General features: G+C 32.6%; 1 protein-coding gene across 1 annotated transcript; it reads left to right on the top strand.

Moving 5' to 3' along the window:
• Nucleotides 1-2,753, top strand: LOC133187660 (uncharacterized). The gene is made up of 3 exons (XM_061323077.1): nucleotides 1-74; nucleotides 247-364; nucleotides 2,274-2,753. Exons 1-3 carry the CDS (start codon nucleotides 1-3, stop codon nucleotides 2,592-2,594), a joined length of 513 nt encoding a protein of 170 aa, XP_061179061.1. The 3' UTR covers nucleotides 2,595-2,753.
• Nucleotides 2,754-25,964: the final 23,211 nt, after the last annotated feature.

Here is a 25,964-nt window from a genome sequence, read left to right as displayed (position 1 = left end):
ATGTTGCTTGGAGCAGCTTTCACAGCCTTCAGCTTTATATATCTTCGTAGAAGAAGACAGGAACAGTTTGTGTGGTACTTTTTTTTTTAAATTTGATTAAATAAAATTTTCTTAATAAAAAAAGAATACTTTTCGGAATTAAATATTATGTGAGAAAGTGTTCTCCTATTATTTATTTTGCCATATATGATAGAAACAATATCTTTTGAAATTTTCCAACATTTCATTTTCATTGTTCTCTTTCAGTAACGAACAGATCTCCCACGCTGAGCATAATTTGAGATACGAAGCTGGAGACAACCTTATTATGCCACGTGTCGAAGAAAGAAGAAGCAATGTTTACTGCGAAATAAAAGATGAAAGGGTATACAATAACTCATCTTACATTCTTAAGATAGTCCGATCCTCAGGTTCTGAAAATCAACTTTCAAGTAATTGAAAATGCTCACAAAAATGTCTCTGATTTCACATAGTAACGTGAATTTACCCATGGATTTCTTCAAATTCATCATAATAATTAATCATATTATATAGAAAAAATGATCAAATCTCAAATATAATTTCAGGAAATGCGAGTAAAAACACCAGCTATGCATTTTCTAATTAAAAATTGATAAACAAATATAATTTAGGATAGAAAAATACAAGTATCCAGGCATTTGGAGAAAATTGCATCTTTTTATGCTTATACAGTATTTTTAATTAGTTCTTTTTACTTCAATTGTCATATAATACATAGTGTAAAAAGGATGTGCTATCATTGCTAGACATCACATATCACATCTAATTTCATATCATGCTAATAAGCAGTGGTATCTAATGCTAGAATAAAGGTAATTCGATTTCTTTAAAAATGAATTCATTTTTTTCTTTTATGGGGGTACAAATGTCAACTTTTTACAAGACCTTTTCTAAGACTTCAAAGAACCTTGAATCATATTGAGATGCATAAAATGAAAATTGTTGCACGAAAAGATCTCAATTTCAAGCTTCATTTTGAGACTTTTTAAATAAAATAATAAATTTAAGAGTTATCCTTCCTGGCTGAGAATCGGATATCCTTAAAAAGAAAGGGGATCATGTCTGAGAAGGAAATTTCCATAAGCTAGATATTTAAAAAATATTCTTAATTTTGAACTTATATAAAATTTGCCAATTATTTTTCGAGACGTACATGTATGTGAAAACTTTCCCAAGCATAGAAAATAATCAGAAATGAAGATGAAACAATACAACTCTCTACCTTTTTCATTCCAGTTACACTTTTTTATGTTTTCAATGCATTAAAAAGAATATGTTTATTTGGTGTATTTATCATTCCTCCATTATAATTTTTTTTTTGTTATGGGTATGAACTTACTGAAACATTCTTAAAAATATTCAGATGTTTGATTCAGATATTTGCGTTAAATAGTTCAGTTACAATATTGAAAATCTTTCATTAAATTTGTTGAAGAATTTGAAATTGAAAATTCATTTAATCAGAAACTAAATATGCATTCTTTGAATTTTTTTTTAAAATGTGTATTTAGTGGCATACAAAAATTAAAAAAAACGTTATCTTTTAGTATTTGACAATGGATTCTGCCTGTAAGTTCATTATACATAAAAACGATTTTCTTTATTGATTGATTGATTGATTGATTGATTGATTGTTCGTTTGTTGCTTAACGTCCCTCTCGAATATTTTTCACTCATATGGAGACGCCACCACTTGCCGGTGGAGGGCTACAAATTTTGACCTATACTCGGCACGCAGGGCCATTGAGCAGTGAGGGATCTTTTTCGTGCCAGCACCTACTGCGAAACGGGACCGCGGTTTATACGGTCTCATCCGAAGGACCGGTCTCCACCTCCGGCAGTTGGATTCGAACCCGCGACGTAAGGATCAACTCCAGACGCTCTAACCACTGTGTCACGCGGGCAACTTTGTTTATTTGAATATGACGAATCTAAATAATAAATAAATTAAATAAATAGAAATGATCAAAAAGATACTGTATTTTGCATGATGCATTTAATCATTTTAAAGGTTTAGAAAGAAAGTCATTGCAAGAATTCTCTACGTCGCATAAACTGAAATTTGGATATTTGTTATGTTGCTTATAATGATTGATCATATATGTGCATGGTGCATGAAGATTTTTTATTCAGTGCAAAGAGAATAATAATATATTCCCTGTGAAATAACAATAAGATATGGACAATAATTTCAAATATTGTATAAAAATACCTGAAATAAAATGAACTCACTTTAATTCAATACATTTTAGCAATTTTCCACAAAGCTATCATTTGTACCTCCAAATAATAGAGAGCTGAATGGTCCAGGTCCTAGATCAAAAGAATATAATATGTATGACCACTTGCATGAAACAAATACAGCAGAGAGCGGTAACGTCTACAGTCGCACAACTCCAGAACCATCAGTGGTATCAGCACATCAGGGAAACAATACGGCGTCTTCCAGAACCGATATAGATAATCTTGATAAGAGAGAAGATGATCTGACATCCGATGGTCGCTCAAAGGAATTTCCTGATGAAAAAGAAGGCACTGCCATTTACTTTGTGCTCGAAAAAGAAATAAAATGAACAACGAAAATAATTACCTTTTCCGTACGATTATCTAATCAGTTGCACAAAGAACTTGATAGCAATCTGAACAATAGCACATTACTTTTAATTTTTCATTGCCAACTGAACTTTTTTTTCTTTCTAGATCTTGAAAGAAATAATAAAAAATGCACGATATTTTCATGAACATTCACGTCTTTTGACATTGAAGGTCTATAACATCGTTGCTAGCTATAGCAGCATTCACTTACTTTCGAAAAGTCGTGCTATATTTCGACAGTTGTTTCATGCTAACGTAATATTTACATTTCAATTTTAATTTCATTTCAAATATTTCAACTCTTTTTGAAACCATGTAAAATAGAGAGACAGTTTCCAGCTTCCAGAAAACATAACAATGTTGCAATGTTTTTGTTTTGCTTGTGCGAAGCCGAGATTGTATTTAGGCATTTGACACATCGTGCAGCTTTCGAAGTGATCACTGTCCTTTCTACTTTGCCAGCAATGTGAATTCAAACATTAAAATTACATGTCTTATGCTGATTATCCATTGATTCTCTGCAAATAAACATTAATAAGTTTGTTAACCAACTTGTGAAATATATTTCTCATACAAAATGTATTTATAAAACCACACAAACCGGGGTTTTTATTTACATTCCATGTTTCTAAATAACAATATTCAGAGAAATGCAAGTATGTTAATAAGAATATTATTCACAAAATATAGAGATTACTTTCGATAATTTTTATTTTTAATGATCTTTCATTATAAATCTTTATAAAGCATGGAATGCGCAAGCACTTAAAAGGTCGAGGCCGAGGGGTCCAAGCTTCTTTTGAGTAAAGTTAAGTAGGTTAATTTTGGAATTTATTTCACCATATCTTATATGAAGTATACGGAACTTTGGGAGTAATATATATATATTTCTTATGTATGAGTAGGTGAAGGATATAAAATCAATCGATTTTCTAGTGTTTCCTATTGGATATTGGGTACCAGATATAGAACGTTCCAACCCTTTACTTTCCCCAGAGGATCAGTCGGATTAAGGCGATATGAAGGCCTGCGGTATTTGTAAACTTTTACTGCATGTTAAAGTTTAAAACAATGTGAAAAAAGAAGTGTAATCAAGCTAATCAAGATCAAATATCTGATCACAAATTACAAAATTAAAGTAAAGCAGACATTGACCCCTAGACACATCAAAACTGAGGTCAATTCCTTAGAGGAGTAATCATCCCCGTCTAGTTTTCACATCCACAAAAACCCTTTTTCTCGATTCTGTAAAAAAGTACTCCAAAGACAAATGAGTGTGTGAAAATAATGGCTTAAAATTTCGTGTTTAAAACCTAAGTCAACATTTTACCTAACGACAGTTTGTAATTGCAAATAATGTTATATCTATTTTAAACATAGAATTTGATGAACGTTGTTTTATTATTGATTATTGATACCCTTGAATCAAAAACTCATAGACATTGTCAGTGAGGAACCTCAGCAGCGTTTTAATATCAACTTCAGAGAACATGCACACTGTATACAGAATTAGAATGATTTTAACAAAGAAAATCTGAAGATAATGAATAGTAGTCGTGCTCAAATATTCAACGTAACATTACAAATAGAGAGCAGAGCAAACATGAACCCCTGAAAACATCAGAGATGGGATTCTGTACCATGGAAGAGAAAATAATTTTCAACAAAATAAAAATATGGAAAATGACCAAACATGTGATATTGAAATTTCATCCCCATATTTTGAACTTTAATAATAAAGCTTCACTTTGAATTCTTAATTAATCAGGATTTCAAAAGTGCCCTATTCATCCATGTGCTGTTTACATACGATGGAACTTCTGTAAGCTGAAACACAGCTATAGTAATGTCCTTTATATCACCCAGAGATAATCATAAAATATTTTCAAGCTCTGTTGCATCTGATGGTATGAAGATAGCTTTATTTCACTAAAACTCAAGAAGTAGCAAGAAGCCTGGTTGTCCTCCTTTCACCAATACTTCACGTTCCTATTTCAAATCACGTTTGGAATTAAATGTCTGATAATTAATTTTGGGTTTGCTCTTATTTAATTATTAATCCCTATAGGTAAAACCGAAAGAAACTATAGGTTTCCTCATCGTTTGTCCGTCACTGTCCCACTTTGGTTTTCCACATTTTTGTACTATATGCTTGCTGATATATTGAGCTGATTTTCATAATGTGAGTATACCTCGATTGGTAGATAGATCAAACTTGCATTTCGTTCTGCTTTGATGAGATTTGGCGGAATTACGGACTTTTTGACAGTTAAGGGAAAACATTTTACACTTAATGCGCTTGTCGTTAGGGGACTAGCATTGCCTATGCATTGATCTTAAATAACATTTTAAGATAAATAAGAAGTACGATTTATAATACTTTAGATACAAAGAGGAAAATTAAAAATTACATATGCATGTTTGATGCATCCTAGTACAAGGTACTTGTATGATAAACAAAAAAAAAAAAAAAAATGTCTTGCAAATGTGCAATTTATATACTAATTTATATTGTAATTATTACCAGGTAACAATTAGGACACATGCTATATAAAAGGTATGATAACGAACAGTGAGTAATCTGAAATTTCAGTAAAATATACCTCTCGCCGAAAATCGTAAACAGGGAAAAAACAGACCCCTGGAAACACCAGAGATATGATCAGGGGCATTGGTTGAATAAACATCTACCTGGTACCGGTAATACCCACCGTGATACCACTGTATTGATCTGGTAAAAGTAGTAATCTGTAGTGATATTTTACTAAAAACAATGGTGTAGCAGTTGTTTTGAACATTTCAGTCAAAATACGAACCAACGATAGGTTGGTCATAATATCGATGCTAGATTTTGCAAATACCTTTAAACGGGATAGTTTAAACGGGTTAGTTTGAAAACCGTGTAGCATCAATTTATTTGTCACTTGTTAGTAGCGTGCCTCTGCTTAAAAATATTGATCGAACTCAGAACATGTTCTTGGGTATCGGATTATTTGGTAGATATAAACACCATATACAAGTGAATGTGGAATATTACTGTAGTAATAGGGAAAGTTGACGATGGAAAAGCTGAAAAGTAATCCGAATTTAGTTGTTAGTCAATAACGTAGCAGACTGTGATATCCTTTATTTCGAGTTCACTGCCATATATCGAATTGAATTATGAATGAAAATAACTATAATTCTTTTTTTAATAAAACTTCGAGATATCCAAAATTGAATTGAAAGCCACAGCAAGATTTTTCTTTCCATTCATGTACATTGGATTCTGACGTAACATGCATGCAAAGAAATCAAATCGAATAGAATCAATCGATTTTTGTTTATTTGTATATACATGTAAATGGAATACTGGAACCATTTCGTGGATGTGGAGATTTCGAGAAAATAACATCCTAATTTTTCATTTACTGAAAGATAATATCAAAATAAAATAATAAACTCCAGTAGTAATTCTGGAATAAACAAGCCACTTCGTAATGTGCACTTGGACACATACAGTCCGTGATAATTAATTTATACGATCAGAAGAAATAAGAAAGTAGGAAACAGCATATGCAACTGCTGGACTGAACAAAATATACAAATAAAATGAACTGAAGTTACAGATCGCAGTAAATAAGATATTCAGTTTTAATACATGGCATTATATTCAAAAGATGGTGTTGCAGAAACCCGCGAATATTCCCTACATCGAGAGAAGTACGTTTAAATACACAAGACGCATGAGGAGTTAGCTCTAAATATAGATACAGCTACGTAGATGAATTTATTTATACGACTGGTATGTCCAGCTCGTTCAAGGCAAAAACACATCACATTTTATTTAATGCATAGTTTTTCCTAACATAGCAACTGATTGGCGTTTATAGAGTTTTTTTTTCAGTTTTTACATGTATGTACCATTGTCGCCTTAATGTATGGGAAAGCCTAGAACAATATAAAGGAACAATGACTAGCACCTTGACCAGCATTTTTGAAAGATGAACTGTAGACAGCGTGCGTGAATATTTTTCAATTTAAAAAAAATGTGTCCCATAATCACCATGTTGATGCAATATCCAAGACATTCAATTGAGTCATTTCAATTTATTTGTTTCAAGTCAATTCTGGGCCATTACTTAATTAACAGAACGAAAATAAACCGAAATAAATGGGTGAAAATTAAATTATTTAAAACATCTTTTTTTAAATTTTGCATTACATCACCACTCAACTAAATAATACTTTTATGTCTTATTAGTTTAAGATCACAGTATCGAGGAAAGCAATTTAAATGAAATATTACTCTTAAAAAGCAATTTTTAACTTCTTATTGACATTATCTCTCTCTCTCTCTCTCTCTCTCTCTCAAAAGAGATATTTCCTCGCACTTCCATTACCAAAAAAAAAAAAAAAAAAGAAAAAAAAGAAAAAATAAATTAAATATATACCAGCCATTCCCGGATTCGAAACCATTATCAGTTAAAAGGAAATCTAGAAGTCCACCTGCTTAACTAATAGACCAATTGCAACACTATGATAGAATTTGTTATTTTATTTACACTTTTGCATTTCGGATGGATCATAATTTTCTATATTTTTTATGTTTTTTTGAAAATATGCCTCTTTGAATCAAAAACGGAAATGGCAGTTTTGAAGAGAATTCCTGCCTCTTTATGCTTATATTAAATTCATTCTGTTTCAAGGAGGCAATTTTTCGGAACCATGGAGATTCCCTATTTGAAAAATTCAAAATTGGACATATTTTTGTGTGTGACTAATTATCACTTTATTTAATGACAGAAAAGAAACCGATATGAATTTTCCAAATATCGTTCTACATTTTGCTGTATATTTTCCTGTATATATACCGTTGTATCTGAAAAAAAAAAATGAACATTATTATTTGTATTATCTCCTACACCTTTGGGGAAAATAAAAGAACTGCAATACCCTCTTTATAAAGATTACTAATCACAGTTCTTGCATCATTTAGAGAGAAAAATTAGTGGGAGGGGTTGGAATATGCATAACAATACTTTTTCTATTATGTTGAAAGTAAATGCCGGTGTAAGGTCCGGCAAAGAAATCCGTTTTCTTTAGGGAAAGTACTCAACTATACGGACATGCACACTCATCCAGTTTTGAGTTTAAGATACAAACTAATATAATTAATACTTGACTAAATGTATTAAATCACAACTAATTGAGCTGGAATCTATTAATAAAAGTACACACGAGAGAAGCCATTTCGTAAAATCGTATATGTAAGTGTAAAAAACACAGAAAACCCCCAATTGAAAGTACTTTTCATTTGGTAAACGCTATATAAACATAATCCATACTGATCTGAGACGAACTGAGACACGACTATTTACTTATCTATGATCTACATGATCGCAATATTATCAGTAGTCTTATATTTTTTAAGGTAAATTGAAGATTAAAATCATTCCAATTTCTGCTTGTAAAAATTATTTTAATGCTAGAATAACCTGTTTTGCTGCCTGTTTATGCTTGGTGAATTAGTCACTGTTGATACAAACCTGCTACATGTAGTATGTGGTGATGTAAATCTGCCTTTACAGATTAATAACTCTATTGTTTCTGCTTCCATAATTTTTTGATAAAAATTTGAGATTTTAATTTGCAATGTTGCGTAACTATTCCACTTATATTTCTTGTGTTTCTTAGAACATGAACATTTATATACATTATTCTGCATACTATACTTTTATTTCAATGAAAGGAACCAGTAAGTCGCAAAAAGTTGTTTCCAATCCTTTTGATTTATTCAATAAAATATGTTAAAAACTATGCAACCTTGTTGGTTGAAAATATACAGGTTTTCATAATGAACAAAAGATGATTGCACGTTTATTATTTCTTGAATATATGTATTTAGCAGCAGAAAATTTGTTTTTTAACATTGACATACAATATATATCAGATTTACAAGCTTATGGGTAGTTTGAACTTATCACTTGATATATCAAGGATCAACTTCTGTGACTTTTCAGTTACACAATAAAACGTTCTCTAGAAAGAATCTGTCAGCATATCGGAATCCAATTACAGAAGTTTATAAGCCCAAATGATATAGAAATGGGAATTGTGATCAGATTCCCAGATAGCAAGTCTGGTCGATGGTTGGGAGGTTGGTATAGCGTTGGAGTTGGAGTAAACGTTGGCTGAACATTAGTTCAACGGGTGATATATGTTGACATGAAAGATGATCTGTCGGTGTTAGGTATGCAATGTTGGCCCAATTTTGGTCCATTGTAGTAAATGTTGGCATGAAACATGATCACTATATGTTGGGCCAATGTACATGTAGGTCCACGCAAGTTGATGTTGGCATGACAAAGAGCCACTGAGTGTTGGGCATTTAATGTTTACTCAAAATTGGCATGCAACAATTAAAGACACTGTGTGCTAGGATGTAATGTTGGCCCGAAGTAGGGCCAACCAAGCAATCTTGAACTGAATCATGGCCAATGTATGTTGTGCATGTAATGTTGGTCCAATTTAGTAAATGTTTATAATAACTAGGCATTGATTGGACTTTCAACGTTAGTTCAACATTGGTCCAGCAGCGTGAATATTAGGACGGAAATTAAAGCAACTTTCATCAACATATTTGTAGGTCTGTTAAATAAAGGGAAAATTACACGTGTTAAATTTGTATAATTCAGCACCATGTACTGAATACCTCTTCCCATATAGACAGTAATTCCTTTGGTTAAAATATTATAAACAAAAGGACAAAATATTTTATGTCTAGTTATGAGGGATTTATCTTAATTACTCATTTGTTATAATTTACAGTGTATGTTTGAATTAGAAAAAAAAAAATTACTTTAAACCCTAAAAATGAATAATAATAATAATAATAATGAATGTTTTAATTAACTTACACGAATTGCAAATAAATGCATGTAGAATTTCTATTCTGCACAGCATATAATTTTTGTAGATTCTCTGTTTAGCATCATGGAGCTTAAAGTGCCGTATTTTAGAGCTCCAAATAATTCATTGGCACAGCAGATAACTGAGCGATTTCCTAGGAAAGGGCATTCTTATCAGCTCTGTTTGGATTGTACCAGCACTTGAAATCTAGGTATAATTGTTACATGTGTAATTGATAGAATTTAATATAGTATAAAAATTTAAATTGAGCATAGTTTTCAAAATTGAACAAGTTATTCAAAAATTCATATTTGTTTTAAAATCTGCTTGTACATTTACTTGTAGTCTGCTTAACTTATAGGGTAGACACATCATTTTTAAATGGATTAAACTGATATAGTTTTTTAATCGTTTATAGTATCTAACAGGGATATCTGTCACCCAAACAAGGGGCGAACGATCGATTTGATAATTTTAATATAAATATTTTAGATTGACCATAATTTTCAGGCGATAAAGTCAAATGATAGAGCGAGCAATAATTTTAATTTGTTTTCTTTTACACTTTTACATTTTGTTGAGTATTACAGTATAGATGTCTTTTATAAAACCCTTGAACCGTTACGGTATTTCAGTCAGTAGAGCGCTCGCTCCGTGATCGGAAGGTCGTTGTTCGAATCATGGCCGAAAAAAATGGGTAGCAACTGTTCCTTCGAATAGCGCTCGGCACTTTGGAGTGAAAGTTATGGGTCTTTCGGATGAGACCTTAAAAACTGAGGCCCCATGTCACGGTAGGCGTTAGCATGATAAAGAACTCTCACTGCTCAATGGCCCTGAGTGCCGAGTAAAGGTCTAAATTTGAAGCCCCTCACCGGTATTTAGTGACGTCTCTAAATGAGTGAAAAATTTGAACGGGGCATAAAACAACACACAATCAATCAATCAATATAAGACCCTTGAACAAGCTACATTACCAATATTCTATATTTTTGTAAACACATAATGCATATTAAAGTATCAAAGACTAGTTAACTTAATTGATTTTATGACTCAACAAGGATTTATGGATAAGTAGTGTAAGTAAATATTTTCATACGCCAAACAGGTTGAAGAATTAACTTGCAATACTAAAGAATATGAAGAAATGTGGAGAAATTCTATGTAGCGTAAGACCTTTTTTGGTAAAATTGTTATATGTAGACAGGTCGACAGGTTGACAGGGTGACAAATTGAAGGGTGACAGAATGTTTGTTTGACAGGTCAAAAAAATGTCAAGGAAATCATGGTATTACAATGATTAATTGTGACAAAAACACCGAAGTCATAATTTGAATATTTTTCAAAATGGACTAAATTTATCAACATATTGCTGAATTGTAAAGCCGTCTTTTTTTTCAATACATGTCGTCAATATTCATTGAGAAGTTGATAAAGGAAATATTCCAAAAGAATAGAAGCTTTTTAGGATGCTTATCAAAAGGCTAGTTACAAGGTTAAAGGACAGGGACGGGCAATATGCGATAAATGACACGGTACTCCAGAAAGCCTAAGGACTTCAAGAACCGAAGATTTAATTTGTGAAGTTGAGACTCTTAGATAGTTCAGCAAACTCCTGAGAAAAGTCTTAGATGGATGTTTTCAGAAATTGATGCTGGCAATATCAGCATTTCCAGCATATGTTGAACTTTGAAATATGATATGAAGTTATTAGCGTACAATTTTCAATAATGCAATACCAAAGAAAAGAGTTTGATATCTGCATTCGCCCATCTCAATCTTTGGGCCTTTTTCTGTAGGGGTTCTTTAGGAATAGGGTCTACAATCCTAGACCGCAGATACTGAATGAGCTCAAAAGAAACATAAACCTTCATATGAGAAGTGTCTAAGAAAAAATGTATGAAAAGGTTTAATATAAATTTCAAGAAGCAACTTTCATTTGCAGTTGAAATAGTGGAGATCATTAAAAACATGTAATGTGGGCTTTTGTCGTTGTGAAATTCAACGTAACAAAAGTGACTTAATTTAGAAATTTTGCTAATTTTCATTAATGTTTGAGATTTCGTTTACTGTTTAATATTTTAGTTGGTAATTGTACATAATGAATTTTATGGACACATGCATCAAATTGATAAAAACACTCTTCTGTATCTTTTTCTTTTGTTTGTTAAATTGAAGATTCAAAGTGTAACATAACTAACATTTATTATGAAACACCCTGTAGTATCCCAACTGGGTGTCAACTGTCGACCTTTGTTGTTATGGATAAGATTTAGCAATTTGATGTCGACCTGTCGACCTTTATTTTGAAGGATAGGAGTTTCCCAATTAGGTGTCAACTGTCGACCTGTCGTCCTTTGTGATGACAATACATGTTAAGTGTCAAATTGTCAACCATTTAGGGAAAACTCTTCTTGTGGACTGTTTAACGTAATAAGGCAAAACACTCACTTTTTATGCCCCCGGATCGAAATATCCCGGGGGTATATTGTTTTTGTCCTGTGTGTCTGTTTGTCTGTTTATCTGTTTGTCTGTCTGTCTGTTGTCAACTTTAACCTTGCCCATAACTTTTGATTGGTTGGAGCTATGATTTTCATATTTCACATGTGTACTCCTTGTGACAAGACCTTTCTTTGGGTACCATCATATTGAACCTTTTAACCTTGACCTTGGAGTTTGACCCACTTTTGCAAAATTTTATGAGACTTTAACCTTGGCCATAACGTTTGAACAGTTGGTGCTTGGGGTTTCAAACTTCACATATGTATTTTTTGTGCCAAGACCTTCCTCTGAATATCAACTCCTTTGACCCTTTGACCTTGAACTAGGAGTTTGACCTACTTTGGAAAAACTTAAACCTTGGCCATAACTTTTGAACGGTTTAAGCTAGGGCTTTCATACTTCACATATGTAATCCTTGTGACAAGACCTTTCTTTGGATACCAACCACTTTAACCTTGACAAAGGAGTTTGACCCACTTTTGAAAAACTTTAACCTTGGCCATAACTTTTGAATGGTTGGCGCTAGGGCTTTCATACTTCACATATGTAATCCTTGTGACAAGGCCTTTCTTTGGATACCAACCACTTTGACCCTTTGCCCTTGACATAGGAGTTTGACCTACTTTGGAAAAACTTTAACCTTGGCCATTACTCTTGAACAGTTGCAGTTAGGGCTTTGAAATTTCACAGGTATATTCCTCGAGACAAGACCGTTCTTTGGGTACCAACATTTTTTATCTTTTGGCCTGGATTTTGACTTGCATTTGAGAAACTTTAACCTTCGCCATAAGCTGCCATACGGGGGCATCAGTGTTTCACAAACACATCTTGTTTGTTTTATAAAGGGAAGTGTTTCTTTCCTTGTTTTAAATTTGAAAGATGTTAATGGGTTTTACGGATCTACTTTTCCATATACCCTAGCTCATTTGTACTCAAAACAAATAAAAAAAAGAATTGATTCTTTTACATGTTTAAAGCATAGTGGAACATTTGGTACAAGTTCTTCAAATTTATATCATTTAGGTACAAAAATAAATCTTCAATTAATAACATTCATACTTGTGAAAAAATTAATTCACAGTATGTGATATCTACAATACTATCAATGTTTTTCCCCTGTAATTATACACAATAATAAGGCTTTAAAAAGCCAAAAATTAGCAAGGCCAAGTATAACTACACATGTATCATCAAGTATGTTTCATTACTAATTATCATTGCAATTGATGCCAGTATTTAAAAAAAATATTCACAAATATATAGTAAATAAAGAGCTCTAAATTACAAGAATGAATACCAGTTATCGTTAAATAAGGCATGTAACAATGATAAAATAAATATTCCAAAAAGTTTATAACTGATATATTTTGGCATGCAGTGTCAAAAAGATATATCTGATTTAATGAGAAGCTACTTCGACAAACCTTGAAAGGCGTAGACTTTTCTTGTTGCGGACCATGAGTCCAGCTTGGAATTAGTTGTCAAGAGGCTGTAGGAGGCTGTTACAGATTTGCCTGAGGTGAAAACAAATTATATTATGGCCTCATCAGCAATCAAGTTCAGCTTAACCTGCTCGAGACTCCAGTCTATATATATTTTTACTATATAAACAGTTTTTGGTTGAGATTCTAACTGTAGAAAATGACATCAAATCGGAAGGAAGGGGGGGGGGGGCGGGGGTGTTCTTTCAAAGAAAGCTGGAGCCTCAACAGACACATAATATATCATTCAACTTCATGCAGCAACTCAGGAAGTTTCCCTATTTCTCCATTCCTAGAACCAAAAAGATGCAGCCAGATATACGTGTTTACAAAAGAAATAAATATATTTTTATTTATTCTAAATTCCAAGTACTTACACGCAAGCGTCTCCGTAATTTCGTGTTGAAATCTCTCTTTCATTCTCACCTCTGTGGGTAGGTTTGTTCATTTTTCGTAACTGTAAGAAGCACTTCTCAAACACTTATTTTATCTGTCCACCAGTACAATTGGCTTTTATGGGTAGAACTATAGTTCTTTTCCGTAATTTTCACAACAAATAGCGAAATACCGTCAAATCTTCTGTCCTTCATGAGCTTGTCTCTGCTTACTCTAGAGGAATGTTATGTAGTTAATATAATCATATGGGATTTAATTATGAAATCATTGAATTATCTTTTTTCCTCTGTTGATTGCAATCCGGAAGACAAAAAATAACGAAACATTTCGTTGAGGAACAAGCTAATTTACCACGAATTATCATATAAGATTCAATTAATTGTGATTTAATTTTTGTTTCAAAAGAGTTTAGATTAATTATTCATATTGTTGAACTAATCGATGGAAGATAATTTGCCAACATGTTTATAGAACGTGCAGAAAACGTTGGGTTCAATATCAATTCTCAGTTTATAAACAATGAACCAACATAGGGCCAATAGAAATTTTTACTTTGTGCCAATGTTGAGGCAATGTCAAATAACAACATTCAAATGTTGGCCCAACGTCGAGCCATGTTTTTGATTGAACGATATGCAGATGAACAGTATGACGTTGGGCAAATGCAGAGGAAACGCCAACATAATTGTCACCTTTGGGCTTGCGTTGGTCCAACGTAAGCATCTATCTTGGTTTCTGTATCCTGTAAGCAAAACAGCCACAAGTCTTTTCGTTGTAGCAACGAAATTAATATTTTCACTTCATGTTTTGTAGAATTTTACAGCTAAATCTATCTTATCCATATTGAAGAAATGTCTGCTATTGTTATCTGTATGAAACAAGCGGATATGGAAATCTTTAATAGAGTTTATAATTCTATTATTTAAGTTACATTTAAAAAAAGGTCATAAAATCAAAAATTTTGCTTTATCACCTCAGAAGAAAAACAGCTTCTTTAATTTAAGATAAATTGTCTTTTATTGTTAGCTCTATTAAACAAACTGCAATGCAGGTCTTTTCGAGAAGTAATAAATAAAATTCTAAGCATATTTTGTAGGAATAGAGGTGGGATGGCTGTTTAAATCTTAGCTTTTGCTTTGATATTCCATTAAAAAATATTAGAAGCATCAGTGTCTTGTCATAAAGATTCCCACCGCATTTGAACGTTCCTTGAACCCTATTGAAATGCTCAACTAATCATGGAAACACGTAGAAGGGTATATTTGATATATTATCAATATATAAGCATGGTTATATGATCAACATGAAATCTTTAATCAAGCTGCTCAGTAGTTCATCCTTTTAATAAATAGATATGAAATCTCAGTTCAAAAGAAAAAAAGACACGAAACCTAAAATCTCTACAAAATATTGTCTTTGTATTAATATGTTGTTGGTATTGTCTCTTTAAATATCCTATTTTGTATGAAATTTGTATTATAAAATTTATTTATTGACGTCAGATTTTGTTCTACGATTGATGTATTTAAGGAGCAATTTCTCTTTTTTCAAAACACATGCTTAGAATTTTATTTTTAGAGAGATGACACCGGCCAGAAAGGTAATCTTATGGTAAGTTCTACTTTTTCATATCTTTTACCTTAAATATGTCTTAATATGCATTTATACTGAAGGCTACGTTATACATAGAATTCTTATGGTTGCAGTTTTATGATCGAGTTATTCATGAAAAACAAAAACCTTTAAAACAATGTTGAAATTATATTGTTCATGACAAGTTCCATTGCTTTTGTTTTAGAACTACTTGACTTAACATTATGTTTACATAAATAATGTATTAGCGGAAAAAGATATATTTAATTGTCAGAAATTGAATTAAGAATCAATAATCCACGCACACTAGATATAATATTTAACTACATGTAAATGTACATGTAGCATCAGAAGGTCTTTCTATCCTGATGATTGATAATCTTATGCAATTATTGTTTTTAAAGGACAGATGATACCAACAAAAATATTGATGCCTGGATTGGTACTTTTTAAATTTATTTTGGTTGTAAGTGATTAGAATAATGAATTCTAAAATATTATACAGTAATGGAAGGGGTATGAGGGCAATAGCAAACTATGGCTCCCCTCGGCAGAAGTTTTCTTCCGAGGGGAACCATAGATTCGCTTTTTCCCGAGTTCCAATTCCATAACTGTTTCATTATACCGAAACAATCTAAGGAGACTTATAAAACCAGATACCCAGACATTTTTAGACAATAAAGGGGCATTCAAATAAACAAATACATGTAACCAAAGAAAACACTTGCTGTGGCCTTCAACTCGACATTTAGATATATCGACGACGTATTGTCAATTAACAATTGTTATTTCCATTCTTATGTCGATACGATATATCCTGGTGAGCTTGAGATAAATGATACTACAGCGTCTGACACATCTGTTTCATATTTGGATATTTTACTTGAAAAAGACGTTAATGGTAATCTAACAAACAAGCTTTATGATAAACGTGATGACTTTAACTTTTCAATCGTCAGCTTCCCTTACTTATGCAGCAATATACCTTCATCAGCTGCATACGGGGTTTATATCTCTCAGTTGATTCGATTCGCAAGAGCATGCTCTACGTCTGCACAATTTCTAAAACGCGGTAAATTATTGACAAACAAGTTGATGAAACAAGAATATCAGCAGTCTCGTTTAAAGTCATCATTTCGTAAGCTCCATGGTCGATATAATGACCTTGTCAGCAAATACAATTTATCATTGAGTCAAATGCTGACTGACGTTTTTCATACTAATTGTTAGGCCATTATTTACACATTGAATTGTTGACGGATTTTTCCGTTATTTCCCGATAATGACAAGGAGCACAAGGCGGGTGTGACCGGTCGGCAGGGGATGCTCACTCCTCCATGGCACCTGATCCCACCTCTGATGTTTTGACGGTCCGTGTTTGCTCTTCACCTATTTTGTAATGTTTTATGGACTTTTGAGCTTGAATACTGATCGTTATCTCCATATATTTCATTTCAAACAATCTTTTGTTAGATCAATACCGAGGAAAACATGTTTAAACAATAAAATAATTTTACAGATATTTTAAAGAATTATCGTGCTTGTCATTTTGCTATAATTCCAGTATAATTTTACATCGCATGTCAAAATGTTTGACGTCATAATTACATTGCTAATAACATTACGTCACAGACTGGAGATTCCTTGAACGCTCCGCCCACAAAGCATTTTGATTGGTTAAAACTATTAATGAATATCAACGAGGGAGTAGTCCCAGGGATTTTACAGGGAGTAATTCTAAGATGGGGGAAGTTGTGCCTTCTACGGGAAATAGACAGTTTGATGGTATTCATTTTATATAGAGTAATAACTGATGAGGTATAATAATAAGAAATTGAAAACGTTCTACGTATATACAATGTTCAAAATTTCACCTTTCTGCAATCATCCTTTTTAATTGATACACATTTTTGTCACTTAAAATCCAATTATTGTGAAACTTTGAATGAAAAATGAATAGCTATGTGGTTAAACGTATTCATTTTACTTATATAAACATGACTTAAATTGTTATTTTCAAGATTCTTGATAACAGTTTGTTTGTATCATCTGTCCTTAAATATATTTACAACTGATCCATACATATTATTACATTGCAAAATGTCCGATTTTGTTTCAACACGAACTTAATACTACGGTATATACCGAAGTCTGAAGGTCAAAGGTTGCCATTTTATAGTGTATTTGTTTTTTAAAATACATACTGAAAATGCAGCTCATGTACATGTACTGTAGATTCCTTATTTTAGTTATTTTAGTATTCTTAGTACTTAATATCGCGAAATGGCTCTTAGAAGTCAAATCGCGAGAACAAATTGAAATAACGCGTTAATTACTGTAGATTCTTAAATATACGCGAGGTATTAATTATCGCGTAATTTCGCGAGAAGCACCACTCGCAAAATAAAATTACTCGCTTTTATTTTTATGATTGGAAAATAAAGTAAAACCTCTTGATCGACCGTCCACTTGCGAATTATTGCCTTCGCGATTTGACGTAAAAGAGTTATTTCGCGATAATAAGTACTCGTGAAAAATAAGGAATCTAGATTAATTCGTTGTGTATTTTAAATATGTTTATTCAAAATGATTTGAAATCAAATAATCAATTATAGTGTGTTCATAAGGTCGTAGAATATTCCTGTTATACATGTATCTTAACTGGTTTATGCCAAGGCTATGTAGCTACCGCAAATGATACAACACCGTTTAATAATAGAAATACCACTTAGTTTTGTAAATACAACGCCTATCACTATGTTTTATTACATTAGTAGTTGCCGTTCTCAACTGTCAATGTTAAATCGCTGCTTGTTAACTAAGTATAAGAAATTCATAGCTGAACACTAACGCTTAATGAAATAAGGGATGATACAAACAAATGAATCATTAAGGTTTTTTGTCGGATCCTTTAGTGATAAAGATTATAAAATTGAATGGCAATCTTTAAGCGGAAAAATTATTTTCCTTTCCTTCAATCAGATTAATAATAGTAATATATTATGACTGTATATTGTTTTGAATTTGAACCACCCTATGGCTTTTCATAGATTTCAATTGATCTTCATGTCCGTTATGAGTTGCATTTGCAACGCTTAATAATATTTCTATCCTTAAGCGGCGTTGTATCATTAGCGATTGCTGCAAAGCATTATATTGGCCACTATCCTATAAGAAGCATTGAAGACAATTATTCAACAAGAAAAGTACGTTTATATTGCATAACCGTGCATTTTACATCATTTGCATATCGTGATCGGTTAGATTTATCAAATTGCCGAAATTGAATTCGTATATTCATATGTAGCTATGTTTACTTTTAACACTATTCTAATTTTCAGAGATCTTATATGGAGTTTGGTATATCCACTGTATTCAAGTGATTGAACATCCTGGACATACAATTTGTCGTAGAATTAATGGATATCCTTTCCGAAAATATCTTTGCAACATTAATGTGTCTGATGATAGGTACCCTTATTGTATGTTTCAACGCATTCATATTCATTATCTTGATTAGAATAAGGGCCCTTCGACAAAATTCGTACCATTTTCTTGTCCTATTGCTATCACTGTGCGATTTTCTTGTTGGCCTCGGATATTTTGCACATGTCATCGAAACCAACCTTTCACTCGGGGATGGATTTTTCAAAACAATATGCATAATGAAGTTTAGTTTTCTCGTAAGTGGTACTTTTTTGTCCCTACTTCAAACATTTCTGATCAGCTTACAAAGATACTTAGCTATCTGTCATACTTCATGGAATGACAGTTTGTTTCAAAACTCTAGAAAATACATTGTTTGTTTCTCTAGTTGGCTGACATTATTAATTTTCATAGTTGGTTTAATATCACCCCCAGATGATCCATTACCAACTTGTCAAGTTCAATATGTGTACAAGAAACATTATCACATTATTATTCATTTTATGCAGTTCATTGTAACTTTACTTATTGCAACTGTCGGATTATATTGTATAACTCTTCGATATATTGTCAAAATGAACAGAACAATAGTGGTTAAAACTTTACAAAGCAATTCTGAAAACTCAGGTAAAGAATACTCACCAGGCCCATCGACAGGAGACAAGATACAAAATTGCAAAAAAGGTATAGAAGTGAGGTCGAACATTCGAAATGTAGAACTTGAACCAAATAAATCATTGTCTACAAATAATACGGTGCATCTCCATGGATTCATAGATGATGGTCATGCAAAACCTGAACCGACCCCTTCCGGTTACCAAAAGTTGGCAACCTTGAAGAAGAAGAAACTTCTGAATACTGTTGTATTGCTGGGAATGCTCTTATGCTTCTTAATATTTTTATCGTTGCCACTAATTATGTCTTTTTTCTTCTTTAATGAAGTCTCAGACCTTTACCTTTTCATTGCAGCTTGTCTCTGTGGAATTAATTCCATCATAAACCCTATATTATATTGTTTTAAAATTGAAATTGTGCGTTCTACTGTAAAAGATTTCTTCTGTCGATGTGCATGACTGATATAACAATTGTGAATGTTATAATGTTAATATAACCTTCAAGGACAATGGTGCACATTCTATTCGTAGCGTGTTGCTATATAATCAGTATTGTAAAATAATAATATACATGTAAATCATAGTTCCTCATTGACCCTCTAAGAAATTTCTTATATTTGGTATCGTTTGAATATGTTAACTATGTACATTTATGTTATTTGTAAAATGTTTGTTATTCTTATTTCATAAATATATAACTTTTGATTTGCATCTTGATTTGTGAGTAAGATTATTTTTTTTAGCATTAAACAACTGAACAGCTGTTTTTAACTCTAATCATTCGAGGATGCACACTATAATCCCCTGCTTCTTGTATTGTGATATAAATTCATGACACGTTGTCTTTGTTCACCCACTCAAAGGTTGTAGAGTAGAATCAGTGTATGAATAAAATTGAAAGTAAGCAGAAAACTGCTATAGTCTGTTTTTAAATGCTATAAATATGTGTTTACAGACCTTTATACTCGTGGTTTAAAACGAGGAGGAGGGAGTAAACTGATTTTGTGATGATGTACGGGGAATTTTAGAGATCGGTGGCGTTTATTTTCGCTAAGTTGACCCATGTTAAAAAAAATGTGTATTATCTTCTACAATGACAAACCTTCTCTTGCCCTATATGGCTTACTGCTTGTTATTAGTGCGCATAGAGGTCATTACCGCGAACAATTTTCCAATCCGTTGAATTAATAGCAAAGTATATATGTATGTGTGCTATATGTGTTAGTTTTTCTTCAAACACATTATTTGCCTTCACGGTAGCTCAGTCGGTAGAGAGCTCGCTCCATGATCGGAAGGTCATGTGCTCGAATCACGGCCGTGCCAGACCTAAGTCGATAAAAATTGGTAGCAACTATTCCTTCGCCAAGCGCTCGGCACTTTGAAGTGAAAGTTGCGGGTTTTTCGGATGAGACCTTAAAAACCGAGGCCCCTTGTCACGGTAGGCGTTGGCAAGATAAAGAACCTCACTGCTCAATGGCCCTGAGTGCCGAGTAAAGGTCTAAATTTGAAGCCCTTTACCGCTCTATGGTGACGTCTCTATATGTGTGAAAAATTCTCAAAGGGGACGTAAAACTACAATCAATCAATCAAACTCATGTTTCAGGTCAATCTCCGAGATTTACTACAAGAAAAACAATTGAAAATAGTTTTCATTTTTTTTAAATTAAAATATACAAAAATCAGAAAGTAATACAGATGTTCGGCCATGCGTTTTCTTTTAAAGAAATGAAGTGCATTTTCCGAATAAATAGTATATTGAACTACCCCTCACAAAACCTTCACAATACCTCATAATTAATTTCATATTGGAGCGTTTGTTATTTGTGTGGTAGTACTCTAATTGCTTATTAGAAATTTAAAGTTAATAGATTTGGGATGTCAAATCGGTCAATTTTTGATAATTGGTTACTCGGACGTTTTTCCGATCGAGTACCCGGGTACTCGGTAAAAAATGAAAATACAAGACAGTGTGTTAATTTTCTTGAGTTAAGCTTTGTTAAATCCCAAAACTGTTTTATCACGTTTATAAATGTAAATAAACAACTGAGTCAAAGGGAAATGATTTTTGGTACCAAATTTATTTATCAAATAAACTCAAAAGACATAATTAATACATAAAATGAAATATATGGAGATACGAACAGTATTCAAGCTCAGAAGTCCATTTTACAATACAAAATAGGAGCAGAGCAAACACGGACCTCCAAACATCAGAGGTGGGAGCAGGTGCCATGGAGGAGTGAGCATCCCCTGCCGACCGGTCACACCCACCGTGTGCTCCTTGTCATTATCGGGAAATAACGGAAAAATCCGTCAACAATTCAGTGTGTAAATAATGGCCTTACAATTAGTATGAAAAACGTCAGTCAGCATTTGACTCAATGATAAATTGTATTTGCTGACAAGGTCATTGTATCGACCATAGAACTTACGTAATGATGACTTTAAACGAGACAGCTGATATTCTTGTTTCATCAACTTATTTGTCAATAATTTACCTCGTTTTAGAAATTGTGCATACGTAGAGCATGCTCTTGCGTATCGAATCAACTGAGAGATATAAACCCCGTATGCAGCTGATGAAGGTATATTGCTGCATAAGTAAGGGAAGTTGACGATTGAAAAGTTATCACGTTTATCATAAAGCTTGGTTGTTAGATTACCATTAACGTCTTTTTCAAGTAAAATATCCAAACATGAAACAGATGTGTCAGACTCTGTGGTATCTTTTATCTCAGGTTCACCAGGATATATCGTATCGACATAAGAATGAAAATAGCCATTGTTAATTGACAATACGTCGTCGATATATCTAAATGTTGAGTTGAACGCCACAGTAAGTGTTTTCTTCTTTTCACGTACAAGATTTTGGACAAATTCTGCTTCATATGAATACAAAAAAGGTCTGCTAATAACAGGGCGCAATTGGTACCCATAGAAATTCCAATAGATTGTTGGAAGACCTGGTCTCCAAAAACCACATAGATATTGTCAATCTTATACTGATATTGTCAAAAAAATGGTTTACAGTTCTTGTTAAGGACCTATTTCATCAACGCAAAAGGACAATCTGTTACGCAGTTTTGTGATGTTAGACTAACGAAAGAGAAGGAAAAGACGTTGCTGGGATCGCTAATCTAATATTATTTCATAATTTGGTTGTTTCCCACTATACCACGCAAACTGACTTTCAATTTTTTTTAATCTTAAGTTATTTCTAAATATTTCTTCACTTTTGAAGTGGGTAGCGGTATTTCTATGCATGTCCGATTTCGCTACCGTATATTAACTAAATAATTTAAAAAGAATTTGAATATAATAGACCATACTTGAACGATGCTTACTGAAAACAATCATTGAAGCCATCCAAAAATTAAGGACCACAATAGGTGAGAACTGCTGTGTACCAGATGATTGGTCATTAATTACGGTATATACACAGCCACAGGCGATAACAGGTGCTTTACAGGTGTAGATGACGACACGCTAATTACCGTATGAATATTTAAGTAATTTTTGATAAGTTTCTGATAAAAATATGTACTTTGAAATAAGAAAAAAATATACTTCCGAGTAACCGAGTACCATTTTTAGTATTCGATACTCGGACGTTCGATCGAGTACCCGGTTAACCGGGTACTCGTTGACATCCCTATAATAGATGTACATGTACCTACATGTAATAAATAGATACATATAATTATGTGCCACGTTCACAGCATGTTTTACAAAGGAACACAAGCGCTTCTAGGATAAGAACTAGTAGAATTTTTCAATACAGTATTGAATAAATGTCAAATTTAAATGACAAACAAAGTCTTCTAATACATGCACATTGCAACAGGTTGGGACCAATCACCCAAATAGGATATAATAATCCGTTTGGTATATATTTTCACAAATAGGCTATAAAATTACAGTGCAAAAAAATCAAATTTTCATTTAGCTATAAATATCATAAATCTGCATCAAAATACTTAGAAAGCAGTAACTTGGTAAAGAAGATTTTATTTATCCCCACTGTTTAGGAAATTGATCCCTTGGAAGATCCTAAGCTTCCTGGGAATCAATCTCACAAACTATAGGACTATAGAAAAATTTGTTTGCCAAAAGTTATTGCATTTAACTGATAATATGCGAATCTACATTATTTATGCATTGTAATGAAATGTATTTATACATTATTTTTATTTTCTTGCAATATAAATATATATATCCTATTTAGGCTTTTTATATCCCAAACAATCTCTTGTATCCTATTTGGACAAACGGAAATTCTGTAGTACATGTAGTCATAATAAGAATCAGTTCTGATTGAAGAAGATTAAAGGAATTCTAGAGAGAGAGAGAGAGAGAGAGAGATGAAGGTCATTTCCACTGATATCGTGAAGTGGTGAAAACTGACATGCAACATTACTTTTCTGTTTACCATGACTCCACTTGGTTGTAACTTTCAAACTATATTCCGTGCATAATTTACCCGATCCAATTAACAGACTTGATGTAGTCTCACTAAATCTTTAATGCAAACTTCTCTGGTATTATAGTTTGCAGAAAAAAATACAAGATGCAAGCACATTTGTTGGGTCATTATTTGAAAGAGAAGATCTGAACAAAAAAAAAAAAAAACAAAAAACAAAAAAAAAAAAAAAAAAAAAAAAAAAAAAAAAAAAAAAAAAAACCAAAAACCAAAAAACCAAAAAACAAAAACAAAAACAAAAAACAAACAAACAAAAACAAAAACATATGAATGTGAAAATATTTACCAATAAACCCCATATAAAGAGTAAAGAGTTTTCCCCTTAGAATACACTTTATCCTCGTTCACAATTAGACTCAATATATCTTAAATGATAAAATGACAAAAATGTAATAGATATTAGAGGTTGAGGAAATCATAAGAATTTGTCTTTCAATAAAGAGTGGCAAAAGGAACGAAAAGCGTTTTTCAAGACCTGGATTACAAAACACATTTAACTACGGAAATGACATGTATTCGAAATGCGGTCAATTGGTAAAATAAGTTGATTTTCTACAGAAACCAAGCTCCTTACATATGTCACACGTGCAATCGTCAGATTCCAAGTTTTGGTATAGAACCAACAGTTCATACAAAAATTTGAAGGAATGTAAAGTTCCTATTAGAGATATATTTGACAATTCCTTTTCCGATCCTATGTGTTTTATTTCCAAATGTTCTGTCAAAAACTGTAAAACCTGTGATATTTTGATTACTAGCTCTTCGTTTACTAGAAATCTTACTCGACAGAACTTTTATATAAAAACTTGGGAAAATCTGAATTGCAAATCTTCTTATGTTGTCTACGGAATAAAATGTACCCTTTGTGGGCTTAGTTATGTTGGTGAAACCAAGGGTTCAGTTAATAAAAGAATATTAGGGCATATAATTCAAATTAAAGCTGAACACGACTCGTAAATAGGCATACGCCATTTTCGATATAAATACCTACGGTATCAGCACCGGGGTATACTCTTCGCATTCGTTACACCTGACTGCTAAATTGTCTTGGGTATCGGCGTGGGATTGCGACCCGTGTTCGTGCTAGTTATTTTGCATTCCCCCTCCCCCCCTTTTTTTTTTTTATACATTTTGTTGCAGTTTCGTGTATTTAAAAGTGTTAGTTTGAATACTGAAGTAACCGGTGCAACTGCTGCAAGTTTCTTTGATATCTTTCTCTCCTGCATTAGAATAGGTGAATAGGTACACAGTTATATACCGAGTGCTGTATAGCATACGTCCTTCTACACCGGTGACGATTGATTACACTGAACAGTGACCAAGTCAGCGGCTTTATATAGGGGCCCTCATATATAGCGAGAATCCAATCGAATATGGCGGACACATTCCTTTTACATATCGTGTTCAGCTTTAATAACGGGAACCGGCAGCTTCTATACAAGCATTTAAATTTACCTGATCATTCTATTTTGTCAATGAAAGTCAGAAAACTAGAAAAGATTTACCATCATAATGAAAGCCCATCAATGAGTACACCTTTCCCTAGACAACGAAAAGAATAGAATACTGGATTAGAAAACTAGGCAGAACCTTTCTATATGGTAGCAATGACAAAGGCGATAGTGTTGGGAATATTTCAAGCCCACAGTGTAGCATTGTGAATGTGATGGGACTTTTTAACAGTACACAGAGACGTAAAGATATATGCATGTGTTTCTAAACGAAATTCAAAGAAAATTCTAGATTTTGTGATTTACAAAGATGTAATTAAATAATTTTTTTTTACATGTATCTTGTAATTTTCATCGTTATTTAAGTCTGCTTAATTAGGCTGTAATAATAAAAAAAATCATGACCTTGAAATGATATGAATATGAAATTTGATCTAGATATCTATCACAATTGTAAAGTAGCCTTTAAAATTAACAACAGAATTAAAAGAGGCTTAAGCGTGCAGGTATCGAAATG

Source organism: Saccostrea echinata, unplaced genomic scaffold (assembly GCF_033153115.1).
Source record: "Saccostrea echinata isolate AGI-Se365-2 ecotype Australia unplaced genomic scaffold, CSIRO_AGI_Sech_v1 ptg000015l, whole genome shotgun sequence".
Taxonomy (NCBI): Eukaryota; Metazoa; Mollusca; class Bivalvia; order Ostreida; family Ostreidae; genus Saccostrea; species Saccostrea echinata.
Note: the sequence above shows the minus strand (reverse complement) of the source record. Positions and strands in the feature narration are given on the sequence as shown.

Bases quoted from the DNA above. Each gene is read 5' to 3' on its own strand.
- LOC133187660 (XM_061323077.1), top strand. From the start codon at position 1: ATGTTGCTTGGAGCAGCTTTCACAGCCTTCAGCTTTATATATCTTCGT. The intron at 75-246 runs GTACTTTTTTTT...GTTCTCTTTCAG, and splicing joins AGACAGGAACAGTTTGTGTG to TAACGAACAGATCTCCCACG. The intron at 365-2,273 runs GTATACAATAAC...AATACATTTTAG, and splicing joins GCGAAATAAAAGATGAAAGG to CAATTTTCCACAAAGCTATC.